The sequence below is a fragment of the Bombyx mandarina genome, chromosome 01 (genome assembly GCF_030267445.1).
Source record: "Bombyx mandarina strain Sakado chromosome 01, ASM3026744v2".
Lineage (NCBI taxonomy): Eukaryota > Metazoa > Arthropoda > Insecta > Lepidoptera > Bombycidae > Bombyx > Bombyx mandarina.
This window is the reverse complement of record NC_143208.1, coordinates 11,426,028-11,453,894: the sequence shown is the minus strand read 5'-3', so window position 1 is coordinate 11,453,894 and position 27,867 is coordinate 11,426,028. Positions and strand designations below refer to the sequence as shown.

Sequence of the window (27,867 nt, the reverse complement as noted above, 5' to 3'; positions counted from 1 at the left end):
AACCAATGGTGAGTAGATATCATCAGATATATATTATACTAAAAAAAGCATGTACCTACTATTCATAAAAGTCGCATCTGAAGTCTGATTACAAACTTACCAATAAAACACAAAAAAAAACAAATAATAATTTTATTCTGCTAACTAGACACTAGTTAAGCATTAATTAATAACGAAATTACTTTAGAGTAGCAAAATCTTATAAAGTATTATGCATTTAAAAAAAAGTTTGCATGGCACAAAAATATTTCTTATAATCTTAAAATATGAGTATCTCAAAATAGGAAAAAAGAATCAGGAAAACACGAGTATAAAAGGCATTATGGGAAAAATAATTAGGCCATATTTTGGCCTCTACACATGCGCCAGTAATGTCCCTTCATGCTGATCAATTCAGCGTGAGTTCCACGCTCAACGATTTTACCTGAAAAAATACCATTCTCATTAATTTACGGACCAGATAAGGATCCCACAAACAAATAGCACATAGCTATTAGTTATTTGTCCGTTTATTTAGCAATACAGCAAAAAAATTGTAGTAAAATTTTATAAGCTAGAGGTCCCGCAGTAGTTGAAATTCGACTATAATGAATTGGAATTGTAAGTTTGTACACTATTATGATTGTATTATAAACTTCTATAATCACAAATTTCGCCAAAGTACACTATAAAAAATATTAACAAAGACAAATAATATTTAATCTCAATTTGACAACAGACGTCAAGAACAAAAGTTTGACAAAAAATAGTATGCATGCGTGTGTGCGTCAAATACATGGTATGTAGTGTGTGTAATGTTTTCTTTATTGATTTAATGTATCTTTTATGCATTATTTAAAAAAATATTAACATTGTGCACTTCTCTATATTCTCTATAAGTGTGGGAAATTTCATACTCCTCCGTCCCCGCGATTTTCGTAAAAAGTGATACAAAATTTTTGCTTCACGTATTAATATATAGTTTAAAAATGATATCTATAGACAAAGACAAAACAGTTAAATACTATTATTACGAATCCTGTTTGCTTATCGATTTTCTTGTTTTTTTATTTAGTTTACGGGATTTGTAGTTCCATTTTTTTCGTCGAAGTAGTCAATTTTTATTACTAAAAATGTAAATATCGACACATAATAAAAGGATTTATGTGATTTCATTGTTATTTTTAAAATAGAATTAGATTGTGTACCTTTATCAATAACGCAGATCAAGTCAGCGTCTTTAACTGTAGAGAGGCGGTGAGCAATAGTGATGCAAGTGCGGCCCTTGGCAGCCTTCTCCAAAGCTTCTGTCACGGCCTAAATTATGATCACAGTAGTATTCTATTACATTATTTAGAAATCGATAATTATTTTATTCATGACACTAGTCCTATTCTTTAAGATATTCACTAGCCTTATGAAATCATTGATATGAATGATTTAACTTCACGAATACAATAAACAGATAAGAAACGGTCAGCAAGCAATAAATTCAAACTCCGGTATGCTCTTTTCGCATCCAGGAAAATCCTCCGAATGCTATAAGCTACACAAAAAACAGACGATACACACACGCGCGCCCGTACACGCACACACGCGCACTTGTATTGCACTATATTATTATTTTACTGGTGGTAGGACCTCTTGTGAGTCCGCACGGGTAGATACCACCCCCTGATTATTTCTGAAGCAGTAATGCGTTTCGGTTTGAAGGGTGGGGCAGCCGTTGTAACTATACTGAGACCTTAGAACGTATTTCTCAAGGTGAGTGGCGGCATTTACGTTATAGATGTCTATGGGCTCCAGTAACCACTTAACAGCAGGTGGGATGTGAGCTCGTCCACACATCTCAGCAATAAAAAAAACATTCTCTTTAATTAGATATTTTTATGTTACCCGTTCACTGCTAGCATCCAATGCCGATGTAGCTTCATCTAGCAGTAACAAGCGTGGCGACCTGATGAGTGCCCTTGCTATACAGACCCGCTGTTTTTGACCTCCTGACAGCTGAGCACCGTTCGCACCCAAATTCGTTTCATAACCCTGAAATCAACCTGTATTTAGACTCGTTTTCTCAAAATTCAACTCACCTTGTTATGCTAATGAACCGACCTTGGGTAAAGACACGATGAATGAGTGTATGTTTGCTGCTTTGGCAGCGGCGACGATTTCGTGCATAGTGACCTTCCTATTGTTATCTCCATACGCGATATTCTCGGCCAGACTTCTGTCCAAGAGTACCGGCTCTTGCTGCACGACTCCTAGCTGACGTCGCAGCCGTGGTATAGTCAGAGCAGATCTAATGTCACGATTGTCTAATTCCTACATCAGAAACGGTTATTGAATGATCGTAGATTAAAAAAAAATCTAGAATGTGAAAATTATGCGACAAAGATATGATTACTAACAATAAAACCAGAATCAGGGTCATAGAAACGTTGAAATAGCTGGAGGATTGTAGACTTGCCACATCCGGAGGACCCGACGAGAGCGATGGTTTTACCAGCTTCCATTTTCAGATCGATTCCTTTCAAAACACGTTGACTTGGCCTTGTAGGGTAACAGAATTCTACATCACGCATGCTGAAGTTTCCGGATGCCACCTGGTTGGTATACATATCACAAATCTTATAGCAGTTGGATATCTCGAAATAATATCCTTCGAATGTTATATGCACTTCTCTCTAGTGTCATATTGTAAAGTAAAAATGTTCTAGATAATTACTATTACTCTCATTTTTACAGAAAAACAATCATGTGTTTCGCTTTGTAAGAGACAGCCATTCACCAATGCAATTAGGGCTTCAATTTTATATCTCAAGACCGACAGCTGTTTGTACTTCTTGGATCTATGGTCTCCACACACCCCAGTTGAGACCTGTTCTATAAAATATATGTATATTAAATAAATCATAATGGTTGAAAAAACCTTTGATATTTCTTACCAGATTTCTGATTTATGATAAGCCCCATTATCTACTAGATCCTGATGTTAGCAAAGTCTCTCTCAAAGTCTGAACCCCGTGAGCTCGCCTACACATGCGGTGAAGTTAGCATATCTCTTCGAGGTTACTAGCAATCTCCTTTGTCGTATCACTCTTGTCAGAGCGGTCGTGGTCGTCATTCAGCATCATTGCTGTGGGCAGATGTTATGCGCCTGACGAGCAATAGTTAGGCAAAAAAACTACATCCTGATTCTATTAAATAAAATGTGTTTGTGTAAATTGACCAAGACGATGATAAATCCTGTTCTGTGTACTTACCCAATCTTTTTTGTCTTTCACTCCAACTGCGTTGTGAATTTTAGGTTGCCTTTGAATGATGGACAGAATCCTTGCTCCACACGCCTTTGCCGTATTCAAACTGGGAGCATACACCAGCGACTGGCCTAACATATAGGCTCCGTACATTATAGCTTCGTTTACCCTGTTATTTATTTATTTATTATATAATGCAAACTGCAAACGGACATTTTGGCGGGAACGTGAGGAATGAAGTTGTGTGAATTATTTGATTTTATTAATAACGTGGTTTAACATGCCTGAAAGTGCACAAATGGAGAAAATGAAACAAAGCCGCTGGACGTATCTTCTCGGTTCTTCGAAAAAGTCCACTGAAACAGTATCAGTAAATAACCACGATTTTACTGAGACTTTATTTAATCACATGTCAAGCCGTTTCATTTAATTTCATCCCAATTGATTAAAGTCTTAAACTATAAACTTTATGATTTGATTTAAAATGGTAGTCACAGGGCATAACAACTTTAAAGAAATTGCAAACTCGCTATTCTTCAATACTGAATATAGAACACAACACTACATAAACGATATTAGACCAATTGTTTTCTGATATGAACGTTGGTAATGGACTTATTATTTATTCGTAGTGGTAATGTGACGTATTTGCTTCGGTTTTCACGAGTCGTAGATACAATTAACTACTTTTTTGACTTAATTACGAATATTTGTTTTTATTGTCTATACTATATAGTATATATTTCCAGCATTTCGAATTCTTTACAGTATCCGTGGTCGCATTTTTTTTTATTGCCTTTGTAGGCAGACGAGCATACGGCCCACCTGATGGTGAGTGGTTACCGTCGCCCATGGACTTCAGCAATGCCAGGGGCAGAGCCAAGCCGCTGCCTACCGCTATATTTGAGGATAATAAAAAACGAAAAAATTAAACGATTAAAAACGTGAAACGAGTTATTATTGATAGCGTTTTTCACATAAGCCATTTTACTTTTTAACTTACAGCAACACTAGTTTGTATTCCATTTCTCCATAGGCGACGAGCACGGCGCCGTAAACAGTAGCGCTACAGTACGCCATGAACGGTATGTAAACTCCAAGACCGTAGACTAATCCTCTCCAACGCGTTTTATAAGCCACAGCTACACAGGCAGTCTTGAGTGCATCTTGAAATTTTTGGAGGAAAACCGTCTCCACACCTAATAAAATGAAAGGATGGGCTTAGAGTACGGAGCCACGAATTTGCTGTTAAATATAATATTATGTTCGGTACATATTTCGCTCCTAATTACAAATAAACCATTTATATTCAAAGATCATTTAAATATAATAAAATATGTTAAAAAAAGGAGGAAATCGACCTAAAAAAAAAAATTGAGAAAATGTTATCAATTTGTCGAAACCAATTGAATATGTATCGTTTAGTAGACTAGGTCAGATCTTGATAAAATTTAAATGACGACACGAGAAGCATCATCTTTCGCATAAAAAATAAATTATCAAATCAGTTCACTTAGAGAAAAGTTTTAAGGTTAATAAACATAAAAATACAGCCAAATTTTTAAGTTCCTTCTTTTTTGGAAGCCCGTTAAATGTATAAATTTTTAAACACGTAAAATATGAAAATAAATATATTAACAGGAAAAAAGGGTCACACCAGACGAACCTTGTGGATGCTTCTCGAGTCGTAAATAATTAAAATTAATCTTAATCCCTAATTCTAGATCCTAATATCTTTGTTTTAAGACCTTTAATTAATCTTTTATTTAATCTCGCGTATATTATTCTCATTTTTATAATTTCCTAGTTTTCGGACTGTTTTAAGGAATTGAGAGAGGAGATTTAAAAAAATCATTTATTAATAGAAATACAAAGAATTAACGACAATAACGGCAACCGTACCTCGTGGGATTAAGAATAGGACTGACTGGGTAGGAGGGGATTGCTCTCTAATAAAGGATTCTGAGTGTTGTTGCTATTCGAGAAAAGTGATGGAAATTGAGTTAGGAATCAGACGGTCTTGTAATAGAACATTTTTATTATTTTTACAAAATTGCACATATTATTATATGATAATTAATAAGGTATATTACTAATATTTTTAATACTCGTATATATCCGTTAGACTTTTGAAAGTTTTGCTAAATTTCTTAATTATATCCCTCCATACCTACTATCTAAAATAAAAATACTGAAATAAAGGTCTCGAACATCCGAATTTGCGGTAAGGTTTTGTAGATATCTTAATGTGTAACTACCGTCATTTTTTTTAATATATTACCTTTATGTATTTAATGTTAGGTAGGGTACCACCAAGCTACCCACTTCCGGTTTCAAGAGTGGTACAGACATTGTACTATACAGTTGAGACCTAGACCTGACGTCTCAAGGCAGGATGTAGCAATAATATTCTTAATGTCTATGGGCTCTAATAACCAGTTAACACCAGATGGACCGTGAGTTCGTTAACCTTCTATTCAATAAATAAAATAATAATAATGTATCAAGTAGTTTTCGGAAACTTTCACCTAAGCTCTGCACTGTCTTGATGCTGACAACGGCTTCAGTAGCTATGGCAGTGGCTGATTCCATTGCATTTCGTTCATCTATTTGCGCCTTCTGAGATATAATACCTTCCAACCATATACTACCAACCATCTAAAAGAAATATCTCATTTTTTATTTAAAATTTTAACAAGTAAAGTTGTAGAACGCTCCTATTACCCATAATATTTTTTAGCAGTTTCTATAGTATATAAGTATATATACGTTCCAATGCACGTTACATGTTACAATAACAAATTACTAACAACTAAATATTAATTTAGTATTTATGCAGATCGCAACCCCACAATAAAAAATTCAGGACGTCGATTTAGAGAGAAGCCCTTTTTAAAATGACTACATACATAGATTTAATGTAATCTCGTGTTTTGAAAAAAGTAAATCAGGAATCTAATGATATAATTGACGGTGATCTATAACTAATAAAACAAAATTATTAGAAACGATTAGAATTTGAAATAATCAATTTCAAAAGTTCAAATTATCGATACTCTTTTCTATGCCTCTGTTGTTGAAAAATAATAGTAGAATTAGAAATAAAAAGAATGAGAAATAATATTGTAATATTGTTATACTTACCAAAGGAAGAAAAACTGTCGCAACTAAGGTAAGTTTCCAGTTGTAGCTGATAGCTAACAAAAACCCGACGACCACTGAGCTGATACCCTGCAGTATGAGGCCTATCCTGAGTCCAGTGGCACCCTGTACCTCAGCAGTGTCCCCGCTCAATCTCGCACAGATCGCGCCGACCGTATTCGTTTCTTTATCGAAAAACCCTATTTCCTGTAATTTAATTAAATTTTTTACAATTTGATCACTTTTATATATCATCAAAAGTATTTGATGTACACTGCGTACTTAGTAGGCAGTGTACGATCGAAAAGTTCTCTAATATAGTTGAAACAAAACAATGTTTTCAAAACAACAAAATACTATTACCTGTTTCAACAAAGATGCAAAATATTGATGTCTTAGTCGAGTTGTCATTTTCAAGCCAGCACTTGTAAAGGTTGTACTTTGTAGACACATGGATATGCCAGCTATCGCGGCTATCACCACGAATAATACAGAATAAATATCTGCTAAATAAATTATATCATCGCGATTATCTAGTATGAAAATCTAAAAAGGCAAAAAAAAATGCAATGACGTATTATAGAGTATTATACTTATGTCTAAATATTTTTCGAATGCTCTTAGTAGAAGTCCCAAAAGAATTGTTAATGTGACAAATTTCTTTGAGAACCTTACCCCGCTGGAAAATCCAAAAAGTAAGGCGAAGACAGGGAAACATGCTCCTTGTAGAAAAGCAGCAATAGAGCCAACTGTTATCAATGGCCATTCAGGGGCATTCAATTTCAGTAGCTGCCAATCACTGACAGTTTTTACAGTCTGTATGTAGAAACAAAGAATGAGTCACGATCATTTAAAAAATTATATACATATAAATATATATATAAATTTCTAAAGATCTTACCTCTTCTTCGTCTTCATCTTCCTCAGATTCGAGATCACTATTAAATACGAAATTTTGCAGTCCAATCGATACCATTGAAGAAATCGAGCCGCGAGGTGTCAACCAGTCCGGGTGATCTAAATTCACGAGAAAAGGCTAGTTAAAAATTGATTTTCACAAAATGCCAGTCGACAAGTACATAAATAAGTAACAATGATTATTCTTTTAGACTAAGAGTATTCCATCTCGCCTATTAAGCCGCGAACGCTTCATAATTAAGCAATTATTAGTAATTGAAGAGCGCAGTCTCTGAGTATCACCATCACAGTAGTCTTGTTGAGTTCATGTCGGTTAGAAAATAAAATCTATATTTAGAGATCAAGTGAAATCCTTAATAACATTTTTCTATACAGCATAGTTTATAATTATGTAAAAACGAATGCATGTATTTAGGTTCCATATAGACTCTGAAACACGGAATAGATAAGGTTATTATCTTATTTATCTATTCCGTGCTCTGAAACGACTGGACCGATTTCGATGAAATTTTCACGTAATCTTCAGAATGATGTAAAAGAGGTCCGGGTTTAACAAGTAACTGATATTTTAATTTTTTTTCGTAGGTACTGGTAGCCTAAGGGGCTATTCCAACTTTTCGCGGACGGGTAGATAAGCTCACGGGCACAACCTGAGAGAATTTGCTACCATTAGCCCTAGCAAGAGTAGTGCTTCGATGAATCTACCAGAGAATCGGAATCGGGACCCACTGAGAAGACCCAGCGAACCAGAAATTCTTTAGGCTAACTTTTACCGATGAAATAATTATGGTAATAATTTTTATGGACCACCAAAAACTAAGAGATAGCTATTATCATCAAATCAGGCTTATTACCTTAACTTACTGCTAACGACTAACGTGACTACGGAATTAATCCAGAATTTCACTTAATTGTAAATTACCTTTTTTAATAGAATGATGTCTCAGCACTTTCTTGCTTGATCGTCGTCTGACGTCTAATCTTGAAGGTACAGTTGGTTCTATGTTGTCTCCATCACCGTCAGCTTCCTCAATAAGGGGCTCTATATCTGCTGGTTCTTTGTTCTCGTTACCAGTTGTCACCAGTTTATGGTAAAACCCTGTGTTCGATTTTGGGGTTTACATTTTGAAATCTCCCGCCAACTTGCCCGGTACTCGCGCAATCAAAACTGAGCGCGACACTAGCGCTACGTATTGCCGCAGTTTATGCAACATAAGAAACAGGAGTCGTAAAATCTTTGTGCAGTTGGCGGTAAGTCCGTAATTCTTTAAATCTTTAAAATATAATAAAACTGAGCTATCGTACATTTATGATCATTCGACCGGATTTTACCTGTTACGAAATCAAATACCAGTGATTCAGTATAACAAAAACGTAATTATTGTAAAAACAATTCCTACAAAACTTTTATTCGTAAGTAGGTAGTTGTGCGTTTTTGTGAAAAACATAACTTCTGTGTTTTGTGTTTTACAATAAAGAAATTTATACAGTGATTCATAATATACATCGGCGTTCAGGTATTTAGTATTATTTTCGTTACAATATTAAACTTTATTTCAAATTTGTTGCGAACTTTTTAATACATAAACATATCTGACGCCTTGCCGCCATTACTGGCAGTAAATTAAATTTCAATAAAATAACCATAACATATTTTTATTGATAATTCTTATTGTTTGCCATTGAATTAAATCTTAGAATCTTTAATTTTGTCGTATTAAATAGTTTTTAACCGTAGTATTGTCTTCGAATATTCATTAATTAATTATTAATATTGTTTTGTGTTACAATTTTACTTTGTAGAACGGTACTTTCTTTTAATATTTGTTGTTTGATTATTCGTATTTTATAACATTCTACTAATTCTTAAATTGTGTTTTAAACAAGTTAATTTGTAAATTCATAAGTACCTACCTAAATAAAATTGTAAGATGGCGAAAGCAACATCTGGAAAGAAAGCAATAATTGCCGATGACGATGTCGATCAGTTGTTGGCACCACATCAGACAACCAAGGAGATGGCATTTATTCGTTTACAATCGTTGTACGAGATGTCGCGAGTAGTTAAAAGTAATACTGATATGCAGCCACAATTTCGCGCCCGTTTTAGAGATATTGTCGCTTTGAGAACTGCATATGAAAGTGCTATGAGTGAAATGATCTGTGTCCAAAAACGTTATAATCCGTCGTATGTACCGTCATACGACCAAATCAAAGCATTTGATGAGATGATTACTCTGTTTGTGATATCGCGGATAGTCTGAATTTATCAGGTAGTGATAATACTAGATGTGATTTCGGTTCCGGTAAAACTGTAAAACCTCGATTACCGAAATTAGAAATTTTTCACTTTGACGGAAAGTTAGAATAGTACATTCTAATACTGATATAGTTGATATTGAAATTTTTTATTACTTATTGTCGGCTGTGAGTGGTCCAGCACTCACTATCGTAAAATCAATGCCGATAACAGCAACAAATTATTCCATTGTATGGAATTCTTTAGTTACACGTTTTGAAAACAAGAGGGCGCTAGCGAGTACATATTTAGATAGTTTTTAGTTTCAAACCATTACAATATGACTCAGCAGACGGCCTAAATGCCTTTTTACAAACGTGTCAAGATAGCGTCAAAGCATTAAAATCATTAAACATACCAGATTTATCAAGTTTTGTTTTGTTTTATGTAGCTTTGCGTAATTTGGATTCAACTACTAGGCGCGCATTTGAAAACAAAAGTGTGCCGGGTGATCTTCCGACATTTGAGGGTCTTATCGCTTTCGTGGAAAACCAGGTCCGTATCCTGGAGATGTCGGAAAGTAAATCGGTCTCAAACCAAAGCATAGACAATTCAAAACCTATATACGCAAAGGGTTACCAGAATACCAGTCATTTTGATAAAAAGCTTAATAATTCAAATGCCAGGGTAGGTGCGCCTAGAGCATCTTTGGCTTCAGCCGCAACTGCGGCTACTAAAAATCTTCAGAAGGAACAAAACTCGAATGAAACTTTAAATAAAATAAAATAATGTTATTATTGCGGCAAGCCTCATTCAATATATCGGTGCTTCGAATATAGTGATCTCACTCCTGAACAACGGCTTTAAAAAATAAAACAGTTGAAGCTATGTGAAAATTGTTTGCGTGATGATCATATATTAAAGAGTTGTCCATCTAGGGTACGTTGTACAGTTTGCAAAAATATGCACCATCACACACTTCACATCGATGCTGGCGCTGGTGCCAATTCAGGAAATAATGCCAGCTCGGTGGCTCTTACCGTTTCTACAACTTCGACAGTCTTGCTCGGAACCGCAATTATACACGTCGCAGATTGTTGGGGCATCTATCAACCCGTACGTACTATAATTGACAGTGGTGCCATGACGGGCTACATAACTCAAGACTGTGCATTAAGGTTAGGACTAGGGCGGAGAAAGTGTGATTTCGATTCCATTGGTCTAGGTGCCAAGCCTATTGCAGATCTGGGGCTAACTACCTGTACTGTAAAACCGCGTCAGTGCGATAGCCCCATATTAACTACCGATGTAGTCATAGTTGCAAAAATAGCCGGAAATCTACCGACTATGTCTATCTCAGATTATGTGATCCGTAAATTTCAAAATCTTCCACTTGCTGATCCAACTTTTGGTACACCGGGTCCCATCGACATGTTACTGGCCGGAGATCTGTTTCCTCAAATTTATGATGGAGAAAAAATCATGCCACAAGATAAGAATATGCCGGTCGCATTGCATTCCATTTTCGGTTACGTTATTGCAGGTCAAGTCTTTACTTCGGCTCTTAGAACTTTAAACGCGGAAAATTGTCATATCAAAACTAATAATACGAAATCATTTGTGGCCCTTTCTGTGAACTTGGAGCAGGAAACGCAGTCTTTCTCGGAGACAGAAAGCATTTGTTTCATCAAACCACAGCATCCAGATGACATATTAGCGGGGACATTGTTTGATCGAGACCATACCCGTGATAAGAAAAGTAGATGTTTCGTAAACTACCCTTTACAACCTTTTTATAAACTTGGTGTTTCATATGGAGCAGAAGAACATAAATACATTGATATAGAAAATAAGTTGGAACGCCATCCGAACTTAAAATTTATTCGTGAGTACGAAAGTCTTGGTGGATACAAGAGCCACGTAGGCGCGGTACAAAACGTGGATCCGATATTTATCATCCCGCATCTTTGTATTTTGTGGCTTTCTAGTACAACAAACAAATTGGGAGGCGTATTTAACGCATCATGCAAAACAATACATGAGTGGTTTAACGGCCTCCATTGGCTTAATGACTTCCAGTCAGAGGGTACAGTTAAACCTATAACTCTAGGCCTAAAACGAAAAACTTTAAGTACTGTACTTGTCTCAACAGAAGTCATAGAAGCATATTCACTGTTGGACCTCACCAACAGATACTCTTTTTAGTAAGCTTGTGAGTATAATCGCGCGGTCTTACTTGTTCATCCACAACTATAGAGTCTTTCAATCAGAACGTAGATCGCTGTTTTTGGAGGACAGCAGAAAGGCTCACGACATTGTTATTAAAATCGTACAAAGTCATTTATTTGTGGACGACATTATGGCCTTACAAAAAGGCCAGAGATGTTCTCAGAGTTTGCGGAAACTAATTACCTTCATGGATTCAAACTGTTTCCTCAGGGTGGGGGGTAAATTGTCTAATTCTAGTCTTTCACCTGATAGGAAACCTTCTTTACTTTTACTTAAAAATTAAATTTTTACAAACATTTTAATATATTATTGTCATAAATTTTATTTATATGTTGGACCTCGCACTTTGCAAGGAATTACAACAAGTCAATGTCTCATGATTATTTCAGATAATGCCAATTTTGTGTCGGCTACGAAGCAGTCAGCAGATGTTACGCGTTTAATCGGGTCTTACTTAGAAAGCTTATCAAGAGAACTTGTAGCGCGTAATATTCGTTGGAGCCATAATCCTCCTAGTGATGGTCGCTTCGGTGGTTTCTATGAGTCTGCAATAAAGTCTGCTAAATTATATTTGAAACGGATTGTAGGAGACAAATCATTTCCATTCAAAGAGCTCCGAACGCCTTTTGCTCGGGTTGAAGCAGTTCTCAATTGTAGACCGCTATGTCCACTGTTCGATGATCCAGAGGAGTTCCAAATGCTGACGCCGGCACATGTTGTGATCGGGCGGGAATTGTTGGCTGTACCGGTATTCGATATCAGTGAGCATCGTTTTTTGTCTCGCGAGCGGTGGAAAATTTTACAACTCTTTACACAACTTTTTTGGAAATGGTGGGGCCAAGAATACCTCCACACATTTCAGCAGCGACAAAAGTGGTTCAACAACTGTCGAATTTTAGTTCTCATTAAATCACACGCACCACCACCACCTTTACAGTGGGATCTAGCGCGAGTCACTGTATTTAAGTCAGGCGTGGATGGTGTCGTGCGAGTGGTTAAAATTCGTATAAAAAATAACGAAACGGCGCGTCCTGTCGTTAAGCTTTGTCCGCTCCCAATAGCGACGGACATAGAGTTAGCATTAAAAACATAACAATTAACTCATAACAAGATTACATAAAGGTAGGCCTTTGTGTGATCTCTCTTTTAGTCATAAGTCAAGTTTATTGTTTAAATACTTGGATTTAATTACTTAAAATAATTTTAATATAAATACAGTCCACTATGAAACTGAATCATCAAAACATTGTTATTGGTATCGTAATGGGAAATCCCGAAGCGGATTTCGGTGGGGGGAATGTTCGATTTTGGGGTTTACATTTTGAAATCTCCCGCCAACTTGCCCGGTACTCGCGCAATCAAAACTGAGCGCGACACTAGCGCTACGTGTTGCTGCAGTTTGTGCAACATAAGAAACAGGAGTCGTAAAATCTTTGTGCAGTTGGCGGTAAGTCCGTAATTCTTTAAATCTTTAAAATATCATAAAACTGAGCTATCGTACACCCTGTATGTATTGTGATAAGAACACTCAGAAGTAATTCTTGTGATTTAGTGCTACACGTCATGAAGCTATTATTTTATGATGTAAAATATTTAAATGTTCCAGAAGGTTGTAAATTAAAAATGGCCAAATTAAAATATGTATATGATCAATAATAATAATCAATTTATTTAAAAAAAAATGTCTGTACTATTGTATTGTAACCTAAATTCATATTCGCAATGTAAATTTATAGTAATTGTTAGGTATTAACTAAAAAATAATCACCTTTGGCTTTCATGAGATCCTCGTGCGTTCCTTGTTCGACTATAACTCCTTGGTCCATGCAAATAATTCTATCGGCGTTCACTATGGTCGACAATCTGGACATAAATCCAAAAATCATTTCATTGCCTGCTTTGACTTTAAATTATTGCCCTATTAAACTTTTTAATTGATATTTGGTTTTTTTATTACACTATTACGAAACACACACACGCACGCACGCGCACACACACATACCTTATTGCACTTTTTTTATTTAAATTGTTTAATTACTGGTATTAAAAAAAATTATAAATTTCTGATTTAATGCTATGTTTATTACTTGCAAAAACAAGATTTTGGATGCATACCTATGTGACACGGTTATGGTAGTGCGTCCGACACTGGCACGATCGAGCGCTGCCTGTACTTGTCTTTCAGAGTGAGGGTCAAGGGCTGAAGTAGCCTCGTCAAGCAGTAGCACCGCCGGTTCACGTAAGAGAGACCGGGCAATTGCAATTCGTTGTTTCTGACCACCAGAAAGAGAAGCGCCTCGTTCTCCTATCACAGTATCGTAGCCCTAAGGAAGTGAACATAGATCCATAAACTTATTCCCAATATAAAGTTCCCTTATGATAAACATTTGGAGGTTAGTGCGTGACATGTGGAGGTGAGGTTTCTTACTGGTGGTTGGACCTCCTGTGAGCCCGTACAGTAGGTACCACCACCCCTCCCACTTCTACCGTGAAGCAGTAATGCGTTACGGTTTTAAGGGTGGAGAGCCGTTGTAACTATACTGAGACCTTAGAACTCATATCTCAAGGTGGGTGTGGCATTTACGTTGTAGATGTTTATGGGCTCCAGTAACCACTTAACACCAGGTAGGTTGTGAGCTCGTCCACCCATCTAAGCAATAAAAATAAAATAGAAATGTTACTTTTACATATAAAAAAGTAGTTAAAATAGAAATCGGTATATCTCTTACGGATTGATTGTACGTATTTAAGATTCGTAGCAGTAGGTATACGCTGTAGCATGATACACGGCTATCTATTTATCATTTAACCATATTAAATTTCACTTAAATACATAGCGTATTGAAACTGTTCCCGAAAACGTAATTTCCAATAAGACAATCCTAAAACAATCATGTTTAAAAAAAATCATATTTTACTAATGTTTCTGTACTGCGATGTGTCTTAAAAAAATAAGAAATCAACTGGCGCAGGCTAACATACTCAAAAGAGAAATGATTATGCCCGAATTAGTAAATAAACATTGACATTCGTATACTTTAGTATAACTCTATCTTGCCACTTTACGGAACGCGCCTCTTATAGACTTTGATGTAATAATTACATTTGGTAGAAGACTAATAAAGTCATGGGCGTAAGCAATCTCAGCGACTCTTTGGATTTCTTCGCGTGTGGCCTCTGGACTTCCGATGGCGATGTTGTCGTAGATCGTCCCTCGAAACAGTACCGGTTCTTGACCTACCACACCTGAAATTTGTGATATTCAAAGTTTAAACGCATACAAAATGGTCATTTGTCGTTTAACGGTAGGCAGCGGCTTAGCTCCGCCCCTGGCATTGCTGAAGTACCATGGGCGACGGTAACCGCTCGCCATCAGGCGGGCCGTACGCTCGTCTGCCTACTAGTAAAAAAAATAAAAAAAAATATATACTTTTAGTTATAGATTATTTGAGATTAGATTATTTAAACTATTTTTTTAATATATTGGTTCTCTCCCCTAGTAATTATATACCTGATTATAGCTACCTATTATTCATTCTCAAATATTTGCTCGATAAAATTGAAAGAACATTCGTACACGCTTAGGACAACATAATATGGTATGCTATCAATCTACTAAGTCTGAATCAAGTATCGGTATTCACGTTTAAGTGGATTGCGCGAAAATTTTGCAGCTTATTACTCGGTATCATTCCGTCAGTATTTTCTTTGTTCTTTTTCCTACCTATGCTGATTGCCTTGAGAGACTATTTCAGCTTCTCCTTATCGTGTAGGTGAGCTAATGGGGCTCAAACCGGAAGTGTTGCTAACACTGGCCCTAGCAAGAGCAGTGCTTCACAGAATTTACCACCGGAACGGAAAGCGACTCATTGAGAAGATCCGGCGAGAAACTGAGTGGGCTATGTCTGCGGGTTAATTTACTCGTCGAACCCTTCGTTGCAAGCGATGGGTTCGGCGAGGACGATGACCGGTGCTTGAGGTATCTAAAGGCACCGCTAATGGATCGGAAGGAGCGGTAATTACATGCTTAGGGTGACGTCGACTGTTTACCATTCGGTCCACAGGATCGGATATGATTCAAAGTCGAAGTCTTATCATTTCTTCACGAACAAGAAGTGTTAAGAACGCGTTTACATATCCTAGACAGTAGACGTCCTAAAGATCAACCTGATTTTTTATCGTTTCAACGATACGTGTACGATGTTAAAAACTTTATGTAAATATCTATTTTCGTAAGTTTAAAACGTAAGGTTGAAATTAAGAACTCTCAATACCCACCCAAAGATGACCTCAGCCAGCTTAGATTGAGGTTTTTCAAATTTTTACCATCCAGCTTAACTGAGCCGGCTTGTGGGTCGTACAGTCTTTGTAAAAGTTGTAATACAGTACTTTTACCGCAACCAGAGGAGCCCACTAGAGCTACGCATTCGCCCGGCTTTACGTGGATCGAAAAACCTTTGAGAACCTGTGACATTAAGACTATATGTATCATAATAACATTTTACAATACCATTTCATAATGATCCAAATTATAGTAGAATATTTCAAATTTTAATTGGTTGAAATATGATTTATTATAGATATCATATAATACACACAGATCCGTATGAACTTTGTTTTTAAAAAAATAGATTCGACTTTGTGCTTTGATGTCGAAAATTAATGTGTGGCAAAATTGTATATAGTTAAAATATACAGTTACATGCAAATATAGTTATAGATAGGATACAGTTATAGATTATAAGATACAGTTAAAACAAATAATGGAAACAATTACAATATCATACCTTGACTTCGGGTCGCGACGGATAACAAAACTCAACGTCCTCAAGTAAAATATCTCCAACAACTCGACGAGGCGTTAAACCTTTTTGCTGTAGACTGTCGATCTTTGGTTCTCTTTCAATCAAGTGAAAAATGCTTGCGGCCGCACCACGGGCCGCGGCGAAGCCCTCCAAGTGTGGGACACAGAAGGTAATAGATTGTGTTGCCATATATACAGAGAATAGTATCTACAAAAATATTGGAGCTGTTCAGTAGTTTATGAAGCGTAAAATATATAAAGTAAACAATCAATAAATCCTCTAGGAAATAGAATAAAAATAATAACATCAATCGTCTTTGTTTCTTTTATATACAATATTTGTACAAAATCTACTGATAACAAATATTATTAAAATACTATAACGGAATGGACTTTTCAGAACAACAGTAAGCTCATATAGTTTCATAGTATTACCCTATATATTTATGTACGCAACTTCAATTATTTTATCGTTGAAAGAGGAGCAATTAATTGATTACTGGTCGTGGAGCGAATTATGGTTTTTTGTTAATCTTCCTTACTTTTGTAAAGTCGTCGTAGCCTAAAGGATAAGACACCCTATGCGTTCGTATCGAGCGATGCAACTGTGCCAGTCTTCGAGTCCCACAGGCACCAATTTTTCTAATGAAACACTTATTTATGAAATGTACACGAGTGACTTCCAGGCCTATATGGCTTATATTACATATATACATAATATAAACTCATCATTCTTAGTCGCCTTCACACAAATCTCAGTGAACACTATTTATTTCCTATCATAATTCATTTATTGTAAAAATAAACTGAAGTATTCAAAAACATATGTGAACTCACACTATACACAGCGCCAACGGGATATTGCCTCAAATTAGAATCAGTATCGAAATCATTGACAACTAGCCTTGTCCCGTACGAAAAGCCGATAGCATTCAGAGAATATGTAAGGACCCAGTTGAAGCCGTTGCCTAATCCCGTGAAGAGTCCACGTTTTCGACCAAATTCTTCAGCCGGCTCAAGCAGACGTCGGTACCTTTATAAGTCATACAAGAATAATATATTAAAGACAAGGGCATCTGCTATATAATATGTATAACCGCTTTTCATGAGATTTGTTTCAGAATTTACGTCTTAATGTCTATGAACTCCGTTACCAGTTGACCTAATGCTAGTCGGCCCATTTAGACCAATAAAAATAATAATTATATACAGAACATACAAAAAATATTATGAAAATTAATGTAATATGCATTTTAAAAGATATACGGACGTATGTACCGTTCTACTTCCTTATTTTCCCCTCCGAAGGCGACGATTGTTCGTACTGACTTGAGAATCTCTTCAGCTTGCTTCCCGGCCAAACTGTATGACTCCATTTCTCTTATCGAAGACTTTGTTTGGTACTTTCAAATCGAAAATAAAAATAATGTTTAATTACTCGTTATTTATTTTATTAAACAATGAAGTTGAAGTTGAATAAAGCTTTATTTATTTTTAACAGAGAACCGCAAATGAATGCATACTGGAAATGTGGCCAGCACTGGAAGCAGTCAGAATATTTTATGATTCATCAAATGTGCTGTTTGTGATAATTATATAGACGTATAAGATTTTTTTTAAATCAAATACTATATTTCAAGAAAACAGTGGATATTACAATAGTTTCTTTGAAGTTGAAGGCGTATTGTATGCCAGCAGGAGGGGAGAGGGGCACGACCATTTGTACAATTGAAACATAGGCCTCAGGTCTCAAGGCGAATGACGACATTCATGTTGTGATGTTCATTGACTCTTATAACCACTACATAGTCACTGATAGTCACGGCCTACCTAGTGTTAAGACATGCACCAGATGTGCTATTGCAAAATTTTATCGAATAAAATTAACGCCATCACTGCCATGTTGGTCCCCGGTGCCGTACGCGGCGCCCTGAAGTAATTATGTCGATTTCTGTTACTAAGCGCCCGCATTGCCTAATTTTACCTTCTTTTGTTTGTGAATGTATGTTTTATTCTTTTAAGTCTCTTAGAAATAGATTCATTCTGAGTATCTTGGGATTCGTCTTTCATAGAGTCTGCTACAGTCTGCTGCTGCTGCTGAGTCTTGCTGTCTTTTTACTGGTGGTAGGACCTTTTTTTCATTATTGCTTAGATGGGTGGACGAGCTCACAGCCCACCTGGTGTTAAGTGGTTACTGGAGCCCATAGACATCCACAACGTAAACGCGCCACCCACCTCGAGATATAAGTTCTAAGGTCTCAGTATAGTTACAACGGCTGCCCTACCCTTCAAACTGAAACGCATTACTGCTTCACGGCAGAAATAGGCAGGGCGGTAGTACCTACCCGTGAGGACTCCCAAGAGGTGCTATCACCAGTGATTACGCAAATTATAATTTTGCGGGTTTGATTTTTATTACACGATGTTATTCCTTAACCGTGGAAGTCAAGCAGTAATGCGTTTCGGTTTGAAGGGTGGGGCAGCCGTTGTAACTATACTGAGACCTTAAACCTTATATTGCAAGGTGGTTGGCGCATTTACGTTGTAGATGTCTATGGGCTCCAGTAACCACTTAACATCAGATGGGCTGTGAGCTTGTTCACCCATCTAAGCAATAAAAAAAAATGCTAGATATTCCGGCGCCTTATTAAGAAAGAACGAAGAGAGAAATCGACATAGTTACTTCAGTGCAGCGCTTAGGGCACCGGTGACCCATAACAGTCAACGTGTTAAAATAACATTATTAATTACAACTTACATTCGATAAGGCAATAGAAGTGATCACGGAGAAGGGCATCACGGCTGCGCAGGCCAGAGTCAGCTGCCAACCGAGGGGGAATGCGGTGCACAGACAAATCACGGAAGTCCCCACCAAGTTCGATACAACCGCCAACTTCTCGCCCATACCTTCCTTAATGCTCATCAAGTTTCTGCGACAAAAGCTCGTTCTATAACAATCTAGATTAAATTTATTAACACCTTGACTGCGTCTAGTAAAATAATAAACCTTCATCTGATGTGACGGCGGGTCAAAATGCGTCCATTACCACGTTATTACCACCAGTGCGTGGCAGGTCTTTCTCAACTCACTAGCACTAGGGTAGATTAAAATGCTATAACTTTGTGAAAACATACTGTATGCAATTGATAGACAGTTGTCGGTATCCAATTCTTAGAAGCACCTGAATTATTGGTCCGCACCAGTGAGAGGGACATAGTTTTCTTCGTCCGCACCAACTGAAAGTACCCCCGTGGGCCGATATGGACCAGTCCCACAGTGAAAGTGTTAAAGACAATAAATTATGTCATCTACAATACATAATTATATCTATTATTTCACACCTTAAGCTTGCGTTGGTCGTTAATAAATGCGTATGTCAAATCAATGTAATTTTTTTTATAAAAATTGTGTCATGTAATTTTAATATGAAAATAGTCAACTACTCTAAAAGCTTGTATAGTTCCGCAGGTGCTCAAGTGATATACATCATTATTATACATAAATAGTAAACGATATATTCAACAATATTATTAACATTAACTTAAAGCTAAGTTTACATATCAACTAAATCTTACTTCGAAACACTAATATTTAAATGTAGACAAAAATAAAAAAGGCTCATATCTTAAAATTTCAACTTAGAACCTTTAATAAATAATAAATTTTATACGAAATTTAAATTGAGATAGTTAATTACAATTCTTTCATTGTTATTTAACTATAAAAAACTTAAAAGTAAAAAAAAAAAAATAGTATAAAAATATGTATCCTTAACAATTATTACAATGAAAAAAAAATATTATGGCTGCCTCACGCATTATTTATTAGTCCCGAAATGGTTTCAATGTCACCGCTTATTGTATCAATAAAACTCACGGTACGTCATAATCATCTTGCGCGTTTCCTTATGTTATTATCTTTACGAGGCTATGGCATGTTTTCACTATATTAATGAGATTAAACTTTGCAATAAAATTTCCTGCTCATTGATAAGCTAAGCTCAGAATGAATTCCATTAAATTTTATCTTGGCTATTTTTTTTATAAAGTTAATGAAATAATTTTCATAGCGGAACTTCTGTATTTAAAGTTATTGATTTTCCATCTAATTAATTAACATTAAAAAACTCTTGAAATTTAATGCTAACGATAGTGCTGTAAAAAATCCATACAGCAAACCTTTGAAAAACCTTTGAAGTCGTCGTGGCCTAAAAGATAAGACGCCCGGTGCATTCGTGTCGTACGATGATGCAATGGTGTTCAAGTCTCACAGGCGGGTACCAATTTTTCTAATGAAATACGCTCTTAACAATTGTTCACGATTGACCTCCACGGTGAAGGAATAACATCGTGTAAAAAAATCAACCCCGTATAATTATAATTTGCGTAAGTACTGATGGTAGGATGTTTTGTGAGTCCGCACGGGTAGGTACCCCAGGCCTATGTCTGCCGTGAAGCAGTAATGCGTTTCGGTTTGAAGGGTGGGGCAGCCTTTATACTGTTAAAACTGAGAGTTTACAACTCATGTTTCGAGGTGGGTGGCGGCATTTACGTTATAGATTACTTTGTCTATAGGCTCCGTTGACCACTTAACACCAGGTGGGCCGTGAGCTCGTCCAACTATCTAAGCTCTAAGAAATAAAAAAAACCAATAGGACATTCAATGTTATTTCAGGTTTTACGATATTATTACGAAATTAATACATCCAATTTAAATTTTCAAAAAAAGAGTAAACTAATGCTAGTTTTAGTAAATTAGTATTAGTAGGTATAAGTCTATTAAATATTTTCAATTTTTTTTTTTTTTTTATTGCTTAGATGAATGGACGAGCTCACAGCCCACCTGGTGTTAAGTGGTTACTGGAGCCCATAGACATCTACAACGTAAATGCGCCACCCACCTTGAGATATAAGTTCTAAGGTCTCAATTATAGTTACAACGGCTGCCCCACCCTTCAAACCGAAACGCATTACTGCTTCACGGCAGAAATAGGCAGGCATCAATTAAAACATTAAATGAATTAGAACAACATGAAAACAATTTCGTCTTTGCACTGCTTGTCTAGGCAGAGTACATTTATGTCGACAGTAGATTCATTACGTTACTGAACTTGCAATAAGCTCTATAAGAAGCAGCTTACCGGTTGTTGCTAAGCACGTTTTTTTTTTTATTTTTTTTGTTTTTTTTTAGTTACCCTTCCTAATTTTTGGTATCCTAAGGGGCTATTCCAACTTCGCACGGACTGGTAGGTGAGCTCACGGGCTCAACCTGAGAGAATTGCTAACACTAGCCCTAGCAAGAGCAGTGCTTCGCTGAATCTACTACCGGATCGGAAAGGCGACCCACTGGGAAGATCCGGCGAGAAACTCAGTGTGTGGCTCATTCTTGTTATGAAAAAATCCATACTTGTGCCTGTGCCATTCTAAGCCTTCTAGTCTAAACTTGTCCATTTTTTATGTATATTTGTGTGTTAATTTAAGTTTTGCGATACAAGAAATATAGAAAAACCTAATTTTACATTTTATAAAAAAATGTGTTTGACCCTATGATTCTGAATACGTAAAATGTGTCAATAATTTTTATGATAACGTTAACTGTAATCCCAAATTTAATTTAACTTTAGTACTTACTCGGACATCTTCGACGCTAAGTTGAATTCTGAATCAGTGTCGTACCAAGACATGTCTTGACGAAGTACAGACCTCAGGAACAACATCCTTATTCTCGTTATCTTGAAATTTATGAAAAATTTGTAAATCATTTTAAAATATGAAACCAACATTCTAATACTGAAATATATTTGAAAAAACCTATTGTAAAAAAAAAACTGCTGAAATGGTTCTGCAATATGCACTTAATACGTTTACTTTGATAATTTTTTTCAATAGGCTTTATTACGGTCTAGTGAGCGTGTTCACTAGGGTTAAACTAACAAAAGATGTTGCAACAGAGAATCAGATTTCATCAATCCTCAGTCCATCAAATAGAAATCTCATTGCGATCATATTTTAAAATTAAATATCTACAATTTCAATAACGATTGATCTCGCTAATGAGATGTAGTATGATTTAACATTGCAGTTTCGTCTCAAGGTGACATTATCATTTTTGTTGGAAGCGTCAAGCTCACAAAGTCAAACGAGAGTAAGGACATCAATTGAAATCAATTATTTTTTGTTTATTATGTCAGTCACGATATGTTTCTCGTCTATTGATGTTTTATTATATTTAATTTTATTTCACTTTTAGGTTTAGCCTTAGCCCTTTGGCCTTAGGGAAAGATGCTTAATTAAAAAGATGACTTTTGGCTATTCGATGAAGATTTTGTGATTGGTTTTTGAAAATATACTATACTCGTATGTATATCTATACTACTAGCCGTACCCGCCGCTTCGCTAGGCATTTAAAATTAACATTATTATTTATTGTCATTACTATTAGGAGGTTCAACACTCATATAAATATTAGCCTATTCATTAAGTACATGTCAGCGGTTGTATACACTAAATATGAAACCTGGCGTAAAGCGCTCCAACTGATTAGGCTGAAGGACAGCACGCAGAACACAAGAGATACTCCAATACTGATGAACATTCCGATGGCCATTGCTTTCGCGTCATCGATAAGAGCCTCCATATTTTGTTCGTGCGTAGCGTTAACCCTGATAGAAAAAGAAAAAGAAATGGTCTGTTAAAGAATTTGTGACATGATTCTTTTATAAATACTCTTAGCACTAAGGCTCTTAAATTATTTATTTAATCTCCTAAGCTTAAGGCATATATACATATATATATACCTAGTCAGGTCATAAATTCTGTCACATGTTTAATGTAAAATAATTGAAACAAATTTATTCATTATGTAACCATTCATATACTAAAATTAACTTAACAAAACATAGATTCTTATGACACTAAAGTTTATTCAAAATGACCTCCGTGATTTTGAATACAGGCCTTCAATCTGCGCGGCCAGTCGTCTCGCAGCACGAACGAGGTCCATGTCAATATCGGCGGCTGCCTTAATCAAGGATGTTTTGAGTGACTCCAAATTGGGATGAGGCTTTGAGCACGCCTTTTCCTCCAAGTGTTGCCATATCTTGTAATCTAACGGATTCAAATCTGGACTGGAGGAAGGCCAGTCTTCGTGCCGGATGAAGTCGATTTCACGCGCCGCCAGCCAGTCTTGTGTGCTCTTCGCTCTATGAGCTGGCGCCGAATCTTGTTGGAATACCCAGTGCCTGTTATTGAACATGGTATGAGAAACAGGTTCCACAAGGCTCGTCAAGACTGTATTTTGATACACAACTGCATTCGTTTTTACACCTTTCTCACAAAAATGTACCTCTGTTAAGCCCCAATAAGAAACTCCCAACCATACCATGAGCGAGGATGGAAAATGACCTCGTTGGACACGCGGAATACGGTTTGCTCGCTTCTTCACTACTGTGTGCGTACACCTTATCATTTTGTTTGTTGTAGCTCTCTTCTACGGTAAAAATGTTTTCATCCGAAAAAAGAATTTCCCGATATTTTTTTACCGCGTACCACTTCAACAAAGCGCGGCATCTCTTCAGTCTCAGGTCCATTAGTCGAGCCTTCAAACGATGTCCTGTTTTTCTTCGATATGCCCGAAGCCCTAAGTCTTCATTTAACACCCTTTTCACCGTGGTTCTCCTTAATCCCATCTGAAGGGCCAACAGTTTCTGCTTACGTTTGGGATTTCTTTGAATTCGCGCCATCACAGCTTTTATCACTGCTGGAGTCCTAACAGACCGAGGGCGACCACTTCTTGACCTGTCATCTACACTAGAGTCTTCATTGTATCGTTTGATGGTACGATAAACGAATCTTTTGGTTATATTCAAAATTTTCAGTATGTTAAAAATTTGAATTAGCGCATAACCGCAACGATGCAACGCAATAACTGCAACACGGTCTTCTTTAAGCTTCCACTCCATATTTAAAAATGAATAAAATTCTAAAAGTATACATTTTTATTTTCATGAACAATTCGAAATTCGAATTCAATAAACTTTTTTGTACCCAGCATTCTAAAAGAAATGTTTTTACTGTGTGACAATACTTATGACCTGACTAGTTATATATATTATATTTTGACTTTTGTCATTTACGTGTTGCGATATCTGTATCTCGATAAAAAAAACTTTTAGCTCTAACTCGACCACAAAATGTTTGAGTCTCGTATAGCTTCTGTTTCTAAATAGTTGGATCTGAGCAGATAAAACAATATATGCTTATATCTAGGAAGATCGAATACTTGAACATTATTTGCATACAAACAGATTTAACGATATCCCGACATATATAATTGGATTCATATAAAAATATCGGGATGTTCGGGATGGAATTTTTATAGAAAAAATGTACTTTCCTAATACACAGTGAACACATATTATTATTATTGAATATACATATAATAAAAAAAATTCTCATAAAATATTTCTGGTACTTGCTCGTGCTGTGTGCTAGATTACAATTTTCTTTTATGTTATTTTAAGGGAGAGTTTTCTCACAGAGTTTGGCACACTGGGATGGATACAACTGCAGCTTAACAACTCGTTTGATTTAGAAATCTATTCACAGTAAACTTACAATCTTTTGCCACCTCCGAAAGTCGCAGTCAGGGGCAAGTAGCTGGAAAGCCGGTCATGATACTTAGTCCTCTCAACGAACGCCGTGCTCAGTTCCCCTATTTGGAGCAGGTTGCAGCACACGCCGGCTCCGCTTATCATTCCGAAGACTACCCCGAGAGCGGTTGCCAACAGCTCCAAACAATTTCCGTAACGAAACTATAAGAGAAAAATAAAACCATTCTCATCGAATTTCCCAATATATAGAATACAATAATTGATGTATGCATTATAGTGAATTGTGTTTATAGTAAAAACCTTTATATGGTAAATGTTTATTTAATAAATTGAATTAAAAAAGAATTTAGGGCTGCGAGCATCAATAAGTTGATACGCTGAAAATCAACACTTTACAGGGTTGTCATTTTAAAGTTTATATTATATGAATTAAAGAGCGGACGGTTATCTTGGTATGGACATATGATGCGTAGAGAGAATATGCATATGACTAGAAGATGTATGGAAATGGTAGTGCAAGGTAGAGGGGGAAGAGGTCGACCAAAGCAGGCATGAATGGAGTGTGTGAATGACGGTATGAGATAGAGAGGAGTGAGTGTTGAGATGACGGCTGATAGAAGAGAAAAATTAGCTGTGCCGACCCCACTTAGTGGGATAAGGTGGTGAAAGAATAGATTAGATGAATAAATTATATTTTTGACTAAACATTTAAATGTATTTAATTCAATTGACATCTATAGATATTGCAGAAATATTAATAAGTTATTGCTATTACTAACGGATCCGAGTATTTTCTTGACATATCATAATTTAGACATGTATAGGCTAGTCTTGATTCGGCGTCTCAACTAGTTTAGTTGTAACATAATGTTGTATTATCTTTTAACGTAACATAACGTTGGACCAATCAATTTCAGGTCAAACCCAAAAACAATGCCAAGATGGGACCCAATTCACAATAAAGCACTCCTAATATTAATTTAAATTGCCTATAGGGTCAAATAATATTATGTAATTTATTTATTTATTTAACTTGATCTGGAAAATATTTGGTATCAGGAATCGCTTATTTAGATAAATATATTATGTTGATTTGAGTTTATGTTTTATGGTTATTACCCCTAGTATACTCGTATCGAATTATGCAGCTGTGCCATAGTTCAAATGCAGTAAGCAAAAACTAACTCAAGAAAAAATACATGTTTTTTTTGTAGATGTGCTGTGAAATGTAAACTGTCAGGTTTGGAAATTTTACTAATTTGTGGTGATATCGCCCTACCAACACTTGTTCAAACCCCTCATGCGTATATAGTACCTGAAATCAAGCATTTGCCGTAAAAAAAATTCCTACGCTGATAGCCTTGAGAGGCTATTTCAGCTTCTCCTTGACCTGTAGGTGAGCTCACGGTGCTCAAACCGGAGTGCTGCTAACAATGGCCCTAGCAAGAGCAGTGCTTCGCAGAATCTACCACCGGGTGAGAAACGCGACCCACTGAGAATATGTATGAGAGTCATTTTGCCCAAACTATCCGGAAAAAAGAGAAACGTGATTACGCTACAGCAGAGTTGCATTGTTATTGTAAATCAATGTTATTAAGAAACTAACAAGGCAGATTTGTAATAGAAAAAAAAAACATTTTCCTTATTTTTGTTATGAATTAAGCTTTATTCCTTTTATGAATATTCGAAATGCCAATACTTACGATTTGAAAGAAGGACACCAGCGTCGTGATGTTTTCTTCATTCCTGCAATTTTTATAAATCATTGGCGACTAAAACACATTAAGTTGAAATGAAAGGGTAGAAAACGCGCTGCTACATTTCATAAGACTCGTACCATTTGCGAAACACAAAAATAGGACACATGATTTACGCATTCATTACATATAAACAAAAAAGCAAATAGCTAATCGAATGTATCAAAAACATAGAATTAGAGCATTTGTTTTATATACGATATTTGAAGACTTACTTCGATTTCTTTTTCTTATTTGCCATTTTCAGGACGCGAACTGCGCAGTTATTTCAATAGGTCCGCTTCCCGCAGAGGTTCCCTGATATTCGTACTGAACGTTTAGTGCCAGGACTTGTTTTGCTCTAAATGAACGCAAGTGATTGTATTTATGGGACGCTCCAGCTAGTACATAATACATCAATTATTAACGAAGCTGAGTGAGGCTGGAATTGAAGTGCGCACGACATTCGCATGAATAATTATTTAGCAACTAGCTGACCCGGCAGACTTCGTAGTGTCTCAATCGATAAATAAAATACCTAAACTTCTATATAAAATAAACTTAAAACAAACAAAAGGAATCAAACATGGACAAACAGGAACAAAATTGTTATTTTTATTTAACTCCGAGCATTTTCATATTTATCTGCCTTTTAAACCTTCACTGGACTTCCAAAAATAATTCAAGACCAAAATTAGCCAAATCGGTCCAGCCGTTCTCAAGTTTTAGCGAGACTAACGAACAGCAATTAATTTTTATATATATATAGATACATAGAACTGTACATTATGTTTGATATAGGTTCGGATTATGTAAATGCTCTGTAGTGAAATTGAAAACGATAGTTTTCATTCCCTCAGACTATCGTCGTCCTCCTTCAATCATAAAAAAAAAACTATCGTCATCTTCTATGCGTTAAATTTCAACATGAATTGGTTTCTATTTTTAATAT

At 36.1% G+C, this 27,867-nt stretch overlaps 1 protein-coding gene across 2 annotated transcripts; it reads right to left on the bottom strand.

Moving 5' to 3' along the window:
* Positions 1–115: 115 nt before the first annotated feature.
* On the bottom strand, positions 116–27,303 carry LOC114246899 (multidrug resistance protein homolog 49). Of its 2 annotated transcripts, XM_028179635.2 has the most exons (26): positions 27,152–27,302; positions 26,883–26,925; positions 25,184–25,380; positions 23,085–23,229; positions 22,199–22,299; positions 19,326–19,497; positions 17,846–17,970; positions 17,405–17,600; positions 16,551–16,775; positions 16,042–16,228; positions 14,867–15,009; positions 13,879–14,087; positions 13,532–13,626; positions 8,218–8,394; positions 7,279–7,394; positions 7,053–7,193; positions 6,741–6,923; positions 6,381–6,584; positions 5,765–5,894; positions 4,240–4,435; positions 3,243–3,405; positions 2,388–2,582; positions 2,092–2,301; positions 1,876–2,022; positions 1,188–1,296; positions 116–424 (listed from the first exon to the last, which is right to left on the bottom strand). In XM_028179635.2, exons 1-26 carry the CDS (start codon positions 27,175–27,177, stop codon positions 336–338), a joined length of 3,924 nt encoding a protein of 1,307 aa, XP_028035436.2. In that variant the 5' UTR covers positions 27,178–27,302; the 3' UTR covers positions 116–335. The 2 variants fall into 2 exon arrangements, with proteins under 2 accessions (XP_028035436.2, XP_089586316.1); XM_089730190.1 differs by lacking the exons at positions 116–424; positions 1,188–1,296; positions 1,876–2,022; positions 2,092–2,301; positions 2,388–2,582 and adding an exon at positions 2,928–3,115 and having other exon boundaries at positions 27,152–27,303.
* Between the last annotated feature and the right edge of the window lie 564 nt (positions 27,304–27,867).